Raw genomic sequence first — 12,201 nt, 5'->3', positions numbered from 1 at the left:
GCTCAAGCCCTAGGTGAGTTAGGCTCTTGCCTAGAGCCCCCAATTTAATAAGGCCCAAAAAAGAAATTTGGACAAAAAAAAAATGTTTTGTGGACCAAAAAAAATTTAAGGCCCAATTTTTTTTAATAAGGCCCATTTTTTTTTTTTTCATAAAAAACTTAAGGCATATAATTATGATAAGTAAGTAATATAAATAAGGTCTCAATTTAAAAAGGCCAAAAAAAAAAAAATCATCAAAATTTAAGGCTTCAATTTAATAAGGCCCCAAGTAATAACTAATAAGCCCATTGTAAATTCTAGAAATAATTCAAGAAAAAAAGAAAGGAAGAAAAAAAACTGATTTATTATAAATGATGAGAATTTGGTGAGAAATTATCATCATTACAAATAAAATATTATTGATTTATTTCCTATTTTATTATCTAGGGATAGGCAACGGCCAAAAACATAGACTCCATAGAGTATAATGCTGGCTACCAGGGGCATTTCAAATATCACTCTCTGTCCATGTGCCTCTCCACTTTCTAATCATAGAAAATACTCCAAGTGACATATTAAATTATATAGAAAGACTTGATTCTTTTCCAAATGCATGTATCCCTTATATAATTTTATTGATAATACCTGTTACAGGTGCTTTTGCAGAAAAAAGTTTTTCAAAATTAAAATTGATAAAATCCTACCTAAGATCAACAATATCACAAGAGAGATTAAATGGATTAACCATGTTGTCAATTGAAAAAAAAAAATCTTGAATATAAAAACTTAATCCGTAATGTTACATCTCAAAAAGCAAGAATAATGATTTTTAAATAAAAATATAATATTAATATTATTATTATTATTATTTACTTTAAAAGAAAAAAATAAAATAAGGTTCAATTTTAAAGCTTCTTAGCTTTCAAAATACATCAAAATTGCCTTAGAATTGATGTATGCCAGAGGGATTCCTGACAATGAAACCATCACTCTCAGTTAGATTAGATGATGGAAGCAACTTTAATTTAAGGATAAGTAGGTGGAAAAGAGGAGCTTTTTTTTTCTTTTCTACGCATTAAGAGAGTGGGTCTTGACCCTTTCCTATTTTCAAGTAGTGGACATTAGCAATTGTATTTGCAATTTCAAAATATGCAATTTAAATAAAATTGTAGTCTAGCCTATATGATAGTATGTTTTAAAAAACATACTTTTATTACTTTCTTACTTATAGTTTGAAAATATAATTTTTTATTTTTTTTTATTATTATTATTTTTTTTTTTACGTTTTCAAACTGCAATTTTATAAAAAAAAACTACTCCCAAATGATACAATTTTTTCCATTTTGTTTAAAATCCCACTTTTAATATGCAGAATTGTAAGCCCAAAAAGACTCAAAGAGAAAGAACAAACTGGGCATTACTTAGTCAGTTAAATATTAATATATTTTGAAAACTGATCACCCACCTAACATTAGTGACCATTTTATTGTTTAATGACCTGGGAAATTAAATGAAATGGGGTTCTCTCTATTTCAAAACAAATAAAAATCAAGGATTCTAAGTCATATGAGTTTGGCTTGTCTCGAGTGAAAAAAAAGTACTGCAGATTATCTAGTAAAAATAAATAAACGATTAAGATTGTCTTTAATAATAATAATTTAAAAAAAATACTGAAATTTTTCCATAATCTTTCAATCTTAACCGTTCATTTTTTATAAGAGATTTTCAGTAATCTTTTCACCTAGCCGCCTAGGCAAGCCAAACTTAACCCATATAAATTCAAATAAAAACTTCATAGTCTTTTATTTTGAGTCACCAATATATTAATTAAGAAATACATATTAGTCAGCTATCATCAGTACTGAACCTTGACAAATCTATTCATTAAATGCATTCATGGTGTTTTTGTCAATTGTTGAAGAAATTTTGTGGATTCACATCAAGTAGTCCAATATGTACAAATCCAAATCAAAGAAAATAATGGATCTTGCACAAAAGTCTAAAGGCATAAATCAAGGAAAAAGACTGCACAAATCAAGATATATGACTTTTTGTAATAAATATTTTCTCTTAAAAAACATTTCCTGTTGGAAATTTATTAATATATTAATATAATTCATCATCTTGTCTCCGCAGCATGTGAAAGCGTGACAGAAAGTTCTCATGTTCTGCAAATTTTCTCTCTTTATCTCCATCTAACATTTATATTCTAAGGTTGACCTTTGATTATATCTGTGGGTTATTTTTCTCACACAATTAATTGGATCCCTACCAACCATGCAACTTCCGGATAGGTATGAGAGAGTGGGAGAAGAGTCAGCAATCAGCATAATTAAGAGTTTATTTATTTATTTTAATGCCATGCAGAGTGGGAATGGGGCTAGCCTTCTTGTTTGGTATCTAGGAAAGTTACCCATATCTCGTTTTTTAGGAAGAAAAGTTATCCATAAATTTACATTAATTAAGAAGCAGCATAAGTGCTTGCAATATGTTAATCAATTGAAAACAAGGTTTAAAGCAAAACAACAAATGTTTAGGTGGTTGATTTAGTAAGTGTTTGGTGACTAATTAAAATCAACCCAAAGTCAGCTGAAGGGAGTGATGAAACCATCCACTTTGAATGGTTCAGCCAACAAACAACCCCTTAATTAAAAAAACCAGACAGTCCTTTTTTATTTTTTGCCTTGTTGTCACCTGTGACTAATTATGTCTCAGCCATTTATAAATGAAAGGCCACCAAAAAATATTCCACTTCATGGAATACGTTGGGTTCTAAAAAGTCCTAGGAAAATGGCAGCCTGTCTAACAAGACTGGTAAAGCTACCTTTTTAGGAAGAAACGCAGAAACTCTATAAGAGGCCGCCTTACTTGAACTTACTTTTGGTGGAAGGAATTTTATTCACATAAAATAAAAATAGGTTAAATTATACTTACCAGCATTAATTTTTTTTTTTTTTTTTCTTAAACGGTGCAATTTTGCACCAAGGTAAATTAATAGCTTAAATATAACTGAGACCCCTCACGTGCATTTTCTGTAATATTAACGGTTAAATCTAATTCGGACCGCTAACTCGAAACAAAATGATAAGTTACATGAAATTGTAAGTACAAAAAGGCTGAAGTTTTAGAGGCAAAGTATAATTTACAGTAGAGATATTGATGACAATACTGAGATGCTAAGCCAAATTCAAGATATTAGAAGAACAAGATCTGAACGGTTAGAAAAATTATTGTAATTTTTTTTAACAAAGTCTTGGTCAAATCCAAATTATACCATTTGACTTTCTTGGCTCTCCCTTTCTCTTACTCTCTCTGCTATAATAGAAATTGAATTGCAGATCAAAAAAACATGGAAGAGTGGATGAGACGTGAAAGTCAAAAGGCGGGCATGGCAGCAAATCCCAAGCCGCCTCTTATTTTCCTTCACCTTCTCTTGCTCTCCATACTTCCATTACAGATTACAGCATCACCAGCAACGCAAGCAGAAGCTCTTGTCAAATGGAAAAACAGCCTCACCCCTCCCCCTCCTCTCACTTCATGGTCCCTCTCCAACCTCAAAAACCTCTGCAACTGGACAAGTATTGTTTGCGACTCAACCGGAACAGTCTCCGAGATAAACCTCTCAGGCGGTGCTGAGTTCAATGGAACACAAGTAAAGCTCAATGGAACGCTGGCCCAGTTCAACTTCACTCCATTCCTTAACCTCACCAGCTTCGACCTCAGCCACAACAACCTCAGCGGACCAATACCGTCGGAGATTGGCCGGCTAACGGAGCTTCAGTACGTGAGTCTACTCGACAACTATCTCGATGGGCAAATCCCATATCAGATTAACAATCTTCGAAAGGTATGGTACTTAGACCTTGGATCAAACCTCTTACTAAGTCCTGACTGGTCTAAGTTTTCTGCCAAGCCTTTATTGACCCATCTTGCCTTTAATTACAATGAACTCGCTTCAGAGTTCCCAGGATTTATACTTGATTGTCACAACTTGACCTTCTTGGATTTAGCCCAGAATAAGTTCAATGGAACAATACCAGAATCTTTATTTACCAATTTGGCCAAGCTTGAATTCCTTAATCTTACTGATAATTCATTCCAAGGATCATTGTCACCAAAAATTTCCAACCTTTCCAAGCTCAAAGATCTTCGTCTAGGACGAAACCATTTCAGTGGCCTTATTCCTGAGGATATTGGAGCAATTTTCGATCTTCAAATGATAGAAATGTACAACAATTCATTAGAAGGGAGAATTCCTTCTTCAATAGGCCGACTCAAGGAGCTCGGGAGCCTCTATCTTGACTGGAATGGCTTGAATTCTACAATTCCCTCTGAGCTTGGGTTTTGTACAAACCTCACCTTCTTGGCCCTTGCTGAAAATTCATTCACTGGGGAATTGCCTTTGTCCTTGGCCAACCTAACTAAAATTACAAATTTGGGTTTATCTGGTAATTCTCTCTCTGGTAGGATTTCACCGTATTTTCTCTCCAATTGGACCGAGTTAACCTCTTTGCAACTTCAGGGGAATCGTTTCACTGGAGAAATTCCACCAGAAATAGGCCTATTGACAAAGCTCCAACTTCTTTTTATGTTTAATAATAGCCTTTCTGGTTCAATTCCCTCCCAGGTTGGGAGGTTGAAAGATTTGGTGCAATTAGACCTTTCACAAAACCAGCTCTCTAGTCCGATTCCTCCGACAGTTTGGAACCTCACAAATCTTCAAGTCTTACAACTTTTCTCCAACAATCTCACTGGCACAATCCCACCAGATATTGGAAATATGACATCTCTGCAAACTCTTGATCTCAATTCTAATCAACTTGAAGGGGAGTTGCCAGACACCATTTCTCAGCTCGGTAATTTAATGACAATCTCTCTTTTTACCAATAACTTCTCGGGCACTATTCCGAGTGACTTTGGCAAGTATAGTCCTTTGATCAATGTTAGCTTTTCCAACAACAGCTTCTCTGGAGAATTGCCACCTGAATTGTGTAGCAGTTTTGCTTTTGAAGTTTTCACAGTGAATAGCAACAACTTCACAGGGCCATTGCCAGAGTGCTTGAGAAATTGCTCGAAACTAAATAGAGTGCGGTTTGATGGGAACCGATTCAATGGAAACATTACAAAGGCTTTTGGAGTTCATCCTGTTCTGAGTGTCATTTATCTTAGTGACAATCAATTTGTTGGTGAAATCTCAACGGAATGGGGAGAATGTGAATCTCTCACTGATTTGCAGATGGACAGAAACAGAATTTCTGGAAAAATCCCAGTAGAGGTTGGAAAGTTGACACAACTAGGCGTTTTAAATCTGGACTCCAACGAATTGTCTGGGGAAATTCCATCTGTACTTGGAAATCTAAGGCTGCTGAACAAGCTCAATCTGAGCAGGAACAATTTGACAGGAGAGATTCCCCGGATTCTTGGCAGTTTGAGTGAGCTTAGCTATCTTGATTTGTCTAGAAACAGTTTGATTGGGAACATACCAAAAGAACTTGGGAATTGTGTTAAATTATTGAGTATGGACTTGAGCAACAACAACCTGTCAGGTGAAATACCATCCGAGCTTGGTAACTTAATTGCATTGCAGTTACTATTGGACCTCAGCAGCAATAGGCTCTCGGGAAATATTCCTCAAAGCCTTGCAAAGCTTTCATCATTGGAGAGCCTTAATGTGTCACATAACCAACTTTCAGGGGAAATCCCTTCATCATTTAGCACCAACTTGGTTAGTCTACGCAACAGCTCCATCGATTTTTCTTACAACAATTTAACAGGTCCGATCCCGACGGGTATAGTTTTCAAAGATGTACCTGCAAAAGCTTATGTTGGAAACTCAGGTTTGTGTGGTAAGGTAGAAGGACTAACTCCTTGTTACACAAATTCTAGAAAGAAAAAGCATTCTAATAGAACACTATTGATTGTCCTCATTCCTGTTTGTGGCCTATTACTGCTTGCAACCATTGTTGCCGGAATCATAATATGTTACTGGAAGATGAAACCCCTTGATGAAGAAAGTAGAACACTTGGAGAGTATGATGAGAAGTCTGAGTCACTGATATGGGAAAGAGAAGGTAAATTTACATTCGGGGATATCGTGAAGGCCACAGAAAACTTCCATGAGAAATACTGCATCGGAAAAGGAGGCTTTGGAAGTGTTTACAAAGCTGAATTGAAAACAGGTCAGATTGTTGCAGTTAAAAGGCTTAACATGTCAGACTCCAGTGACATCTCAGCAGCCAATCGCAAGAGTTTTGAGAATGAGATTCGTATGTTGACAGAAGTCAGGCACCGCAATATCATTAGGCTTTATGGGTTCTGTTCCATTAGGGGATGCATGTACTTGGTTTATGAATATGTAGAGAAAGGTAGTTTGGGAAATGTATTGTATGGGGTGGAAGGGAAAGCAAAACTGGACTGGGGTAGAAGGGTGAACATCGTGCAAGGTATGGCTCATGCAATTGCATACTTACACCATGATTGCACTCCTCCAATTGTGCACCGAGACATAACTGTGAACAACATCTTATTGGAGTCAGAGTTCGAACCGCGACTCGCAGATTTTGGCATTGCAAGATTGTTGAGTTCAAATACAACTAACTGGACAACAATTGCTGGGTCTTATGGCTACATGGCTCCAGGTAAGCTAACAATCTAGTTTCTGCATTTTTTTGTATTGCTCATTTCAGATTTTTGTCTTAGGATAGACATCTTTCCTATAATAATTATGAAAATAGTTTTCTTTAAAAAAAATAAAATAAAATAAAAAAAATAAAATAAAAGAAAAGAAAAGGTATTTGTTTGAGTAATGGAGTAGGATTGGGGTCCTTGAAATTCCCTACCTGAATTTCTTAGAATTCTGACAAGAAATTTTAGAGGATCATCATTCAGTGGAGCATGAGAAACCCTTTAAAGGAGAAATAATTTCTCATTTTAAGAAGTGTTTATCTTGTCCTTAAATGGATGTTTATTTTGTTTAATGGTTGTGCAGAGCTTGCGTTTACAATGCGAATAACAGACAAATGCGACGTTTATAGCTTCGGAGTGGTAGCATTAGAAGTTATGATGGGCAGGCACCCAAGGGAGCTCCTATCTTCCCTGTCATCATCCAAATCAACAAAAGCAACACCAATTGCAGATGGTGCAGAATATCTTCTAAAGGATGTGCTAGACCAAGGACTCCCACAACCCAAAGGCCAAATTGCGCAGGAGGTTGCATTTGTGGTGACAATGGCCTTACATTGTGTGAGTGACACACCAGAATCACGACCCACCATGCGTTTTGTAGCACAAGAACTCTCTGCTCGAACCCAAGCTTGCAATTCCTACCCAATGGACACGATAACCATTAGCAAGCTCACAAGCTTTCAGAAATAGAACAAATTGGCATTCTAGTAGCACCTAGTATATAAAAATGTTGGACCTTGAGGTTCCATGTATACTAATAGTCTAATATAATCTTTTATATTTCTGAATAATCTTTAGGGCTGATGTCCAGTTGGGGACTAGTGACAACAATCTTTAACCCTAATAGTAGTACTCTTTTGCCATATGAATTCCTTCTTCATCCGTGAGTAATTAAAAACCATATTTTTATCTCATTACAATCTTACATTGCTGACATGATAGTGTCAATCAAACCCAACATGTCAATAGGACGAAATAATAGTGAGATAAAAGTTTAATTTTTAGTATTACTCTCATTCCATAGTATTTCATGTACATAATCTAATTTTTACTATAAATATTTTCACCTGCCATTATCAGCCGAGTTTTAAGATGGTCTAAGTTTTTAGCAAGTAGCCTATTAGAATATACTCAAGTAAAGAGAAAACTTAGTCCTATATTGAAAATATATCATAGATATGAGCGTCGTATTTAAACCCGTCATTTCCATTTCAAGTAAGAATAGAAAGTAATTAGCTCATGGTATAAAATAAATTTTACAAATTTAATTGTATATATCTTGTTACAAGATGAATACATTGCCACATCACATATTTACAATCTTACAGTGTTTGATACAATGAAATAAAATTTAGACTAAGAGAGATGTTTCAATGTGTTAATATTATAATCTCGTTAAAAATACTTCCAATATGTTAATCTCTTCAATATACCCGAAGACTTTTTTTCTTCTACCTAACCATTTTCCCCCCAGTACTCAATCATATTAGATTAATTGTTTATGAACCTTCTTTCTCTTTTCCTTGGCACCGACTTTCTTTATTATGCTGTCGTCCTTTCTTTTTTACTTTTTCTCCGGCTGCTCAAAACCTGACCTTTGAGTACGTGGAAATGTTGGAAAGTTGACTTTGACTAGTGGAATTTCTGGCTTCTAGATAACTTGCCAGCTTCCCAGGATGGTTCCTGGAAAGCATGCTCAAGCCGACATGGCTGCTAGTGGGGACACTTCAATTAATTTGCATTTCCTCCAGTGACAATCAATTAACAAGTGACCACCAATCAAAACAACATAAACACAATTTAGATAGATAGAGGAGATACAACTTCTAATATGCCATATTAGCATACAATCAAGAGTTGCATTAATTTGCTATGAATTATCAAATATGGCCAATATATTCGCTACAATTCTTGCTTGTCCTCGTTACTTTTGCTGCTACTGCACAGGATCTGGATCTGCATCAATTGTGAGATGAACTACAACAGGATCGTCTACCTAAATGAAGAAATACTTATGAAAGATTTCACTGAACTGGATTTGCTCTTCCAACTATACAGTCTAGTGGACGAGTATCAGGGTACTAACTCAGAGGCTATCGAACTGCTGAAACCATAGGGCTTTATAGTTCTTTCTGGCTGCAACTTTAGAAGGGGTATAAATGTTTTTTTTAGGATTTGTTCAGTAATCTGTGTAGTGCACGGTGCATAGAATGGAAAGGCAGAAATTTTTTTTTTTGATTGTGCTAGTTTAGTTAAAGCTATATACAAGGGGGACAGGATCTTTAACCCCCATCTCCAAGTTAGCAGATGTGGTAGTATGACTAAAAACCAAGGAAATTCATATAACTAAAAACCAACAACATCATACTGAACTGTGTTAGAACCAGCTTCTATGAAACTTGAACCTGCATAGATTTACTCCCTGCAAATGAAATTGATTCTCTGTCATGAGGCCTGGAGAGGGCTTCGTGCTCGCAACCTGAAGGCAAGACAGGTTGAATGCTGCCTGGATTCAGTGGAAAAAGCGTTCTGTAGTAACCATCCATAATGGCCGTAAAATTGCAAGTTTCTGCAACCTTAGGAATCTGTTCATAATAGACATGCAACACTAAGTATACAGAAAAATTAAATCTTTAAGCTTGAGGAGTAACATACTTGAACAACATTTTGGGCAGCAAAATCCTGTATACTATATAGTACGATTACAGTCTCATCTGAGAGGTGTTTGCAAGTAGTATTTCCCTGTTAGTCCATTGTTGCAAAAGTAAAGGTATAATCTTTCTGCCTTCAATTTAAATAGTATTTCCCCTTCTTAATGGATAACAATTTGCCACCAATGGCAAATTCATTCCAGAGGGTATGTTTTTTTACTAGCTTTCTTCAAAAGCAGTATGCCACTTATGACAAATAACAACCCAAGAATTTATTTGTTTAACCACCTACATACACTACAATCTATTATATATTCTCCCCATGGCCTCTCTACCTCAAAGTTTTTAATAGAGTTGCTATTCCATCTGGACAAATTTTTTCCCCAAATTAGGTTAAAGGAAACTCTTTCAACTTAGTCTATTAAACTAACCTCAATTCTTATAGCATATAATTCTCCCATGCATTTTTAATAGAGCATGTGATTCTCATGTGCATTTTAAAAATGAATGGGAAAAATCACATGTTCTAAGGTCATATCCAACCCAGTTTGAAGGAAAAGTTTGTCGATTATCACTTCCAAAGTAATAAAAATATAAATTCAAGTTTTAGAGAAACATTTTACTTTGTTCCCCATCCCATGAATTCTAAGCCATTGAAGTAGAAGACAATACAATAGTTCTCGTTAGCAAGGCAGAAGTGGGTACCTGGTAAATGTCACGCATATAAGCATGAAGATTGGGATACTCAAGTAGCTTCTTCTTGGTGCACTTGAAGAGGACATTGTACACAATATCGAACCGAATCAAAGTAGTAAACAGGCATATATCTGCAAGGGTCAATGCATCTCCACACAAGTAGCGGAAACTACCCAAGTGATCATCTAACATCTCCAATGTACTGAACAACTCATTCACCGCCGTATTGTATGCCTCTTGGCTTTGAGCAAACCCACATCTGCCAAATGCAATATCATAACACATTTACACATCACACCAATCCAAGTACGTGACCATTCTCTTCCATCTAAAGAAAATTCCAATAGGACCTAAATAAATCAAGAATAATGCTGCTCTTCACACTAATTTCATTCGTTTTAAATGTCTTTTTTTAAGTAGCTCATGAAAAAACTGCTTAAAAAGAATAAACTGAGTATGATAAATGAGTGTGAAAAGTAGTATTATTCATAAATCAATGAAAATTGCTTGGTACCTGCTTTTACTACAATCCCTTACAATCTTAAACGACAACCCCGTACAAGCTCACGCCACAATATGTTAATAGTAAAAAATTAAGCAACAAAATTTGACATCATCTTAATTGTAAAAAACTCAAGCAACAAAATTTGACCCGTACATATCACATGGACTGCTACATCAGTTTATATGGAGACTTTATAACAAAAACTGCAGTATCATGTCAGTTTGAAATGAGACTAGTAAAAGCTGGAATAGCTCTGGCAACGTTTCTTACCTATAAACCCCATTATTGACAGTGGGGTAAATTATGCGATTCCATTCCTCAATCTTTCCCTTCAATGGCTCCGGGGATAGATTTACACCTGGATTGCCCGCTATCCCGTTTAGTCCCGAATTGAACAATTCAATTATATCGTAACTCTCATTGCAGACCACCTCTTTCCTTTGCGCATCCCACAGCATTGGCACAGTGGACCGCCCATCATACCCTCCTCTCCTGAGCTTATAAACCTCTCTCAGATTCCGGCACCCATTGGCATAGTCCCGAGTGGGGACGAGGATATCCCTATCCGCGAATGGGATATCCTTGAATTCCCACGAGCCGTCAAGGCCCGGGGAGGCTATTGAGACGGTCACGGCCTCTTCGAGGCCCTTGAGGGCCCGGACTATGAGGGTCCGGTGAGCCCATGGGCATGGGAGGCCTACGTAGAGGTGAAGGGCGGTTGGGCTTTGGCGGGTAAAGCTGCTTGCACGGAATCTGGAGGCGGGTCTAGAGTAACTGCCGGAGGGATCGGAGGGGGCGAGCTGGGACATCATGAGCTGCCACGCGGAGTGCCAGGCGGTGCGGACGGTGGAGATTAGGAGTCCCGGCGGGAGGGATGGGCCCCAGAGGAGGTTGGTAATGGAGGTGAGGAGGGAAGGGTTTGAGGGTGGAGGTGGGGGTTTATGGTTCAGGGACATTCTGGTGGCGCTGACGTGGCATGAGGTGGCAAGTTTGGGATTGGAGAGGTTGGTGGATTTCTTGGGTGGCGGTGGGATGGGAAGGAGGTGGGGGATGAGGAGGGAAGTGTTGGGCATTTTAGTGGGTTCCTTCGGTTCGCCTGGAGAGTGGAGATGAACCCAAAAAAAAAATGTAAAAGATTTAGTTCAGCTATTTGTGTTATTTTTTAAAATAAAATAATTGATCTAGATAATAATTTAGTTATAATTGTATTATGGAGAAATATAAAATATTCTTTTATAAATTTATATTTCCTTTTTATAAAAATTAAAAATTTAAAAAGAAAAAAAAGAATTAAGATGGTTAATGGAGGCCAGGAGGAGTGTCCCTACAGACTCACACTCCTACACTTTTATTCTCACCTTCTTTTTAAGTGGTTTTTACAATTAAATTTTGAAAATGATTATTACTGATTTTGATCCTATGTTATTTTAAAAGTCAAAGAAGTACAAGAATAAGAATAAATATTATTTTTAAATTTTTTTTTTTTTTTTTTGAATTTATAGGCGTATTTTTGTCTTATTGAGAAATCTATAAGGGTATTTTTGTCTTATTGTTAGTCTGGGAGACATTGACAATATTTTGATAATTTTGAGGGGACATCGTCACAATTAAAAGTTTGGAATGGGCATTGTCAATTAGATAGTAATTTGAGGGGTATGTAAACTTTGTTTATGTACCTTGATTTTA

At 36.4% G+C, this 12,201-nt stretch overlaps 2 protein-coding genes across 2 annotated transcripts; one reads left to right on the top strand and one right to left on the bottom strand.

The window, feature by feature from the left end:
• Positions 1-3,344: 3,344 nt before the first annotated feature.
• On the top strand, positions 3,345-7,526 carry LOC132165379 (MDIS1-interacting receptor like kinase 2-like). The gene is made up of 2 exons (XM_059575912.1): positions 3,345-6,617; positions 6,968-7,526. Exons 1-2 carry the CDS (start codon positions 3,368-3,370, stop codon positions 7,351-7,353), a joined length of 3,636 nt encoding a protein of 1,211 aa, XP_059431895.1. The 5' UTR covers positions 3,345-3,367; the 3' UTR covers positions 7,354-7,526.
• A 918-nt stretch (positions 7,527-8,444) lies between these two features.
• LOC132165380 (uncharacterized) lies at positions 8,445-11,629 on the bottom strand. The gene is made up of 3 exons (XM_059575913.1): positions 10,786-11,629; positions 10,020-10,269; positions 8,445-9,248 (listed from the first exon to the last, which is right to left on the bottom strand). Exons 1-3 carry the CDS (start codon positions 11,586-11,588, stop codon positions 9,054-9,056), a joined length of 1,248 nt encoding a protein of 415 aa, XP_059431896.1. The 5' UTR covers positions 11,589-11,629; the 3' UTR covers positions 8,445-9,053.
• Positions 11,630-12,201: the final 572 nt, after the last annotated feature.

Source organism: Corylus avellana, chromosome ca11 (genome assembly GCF_901000735.1).
Source record: "Corylus avellana chromosome ca11, CavTom2PMs-1.0".
Classification (NCBI taxonomy): domain Eukaryota; kingdom Viridiplantae; phylum Streptophyta; class Magnoliopsida; order Fagales; family Betulaceae; genus Corylus; species Corylus avellana.
Note: the sequence above shows the minus strand (reverse complement) of the source record. Positions and strands in the feature narration are given on the sequence as shown.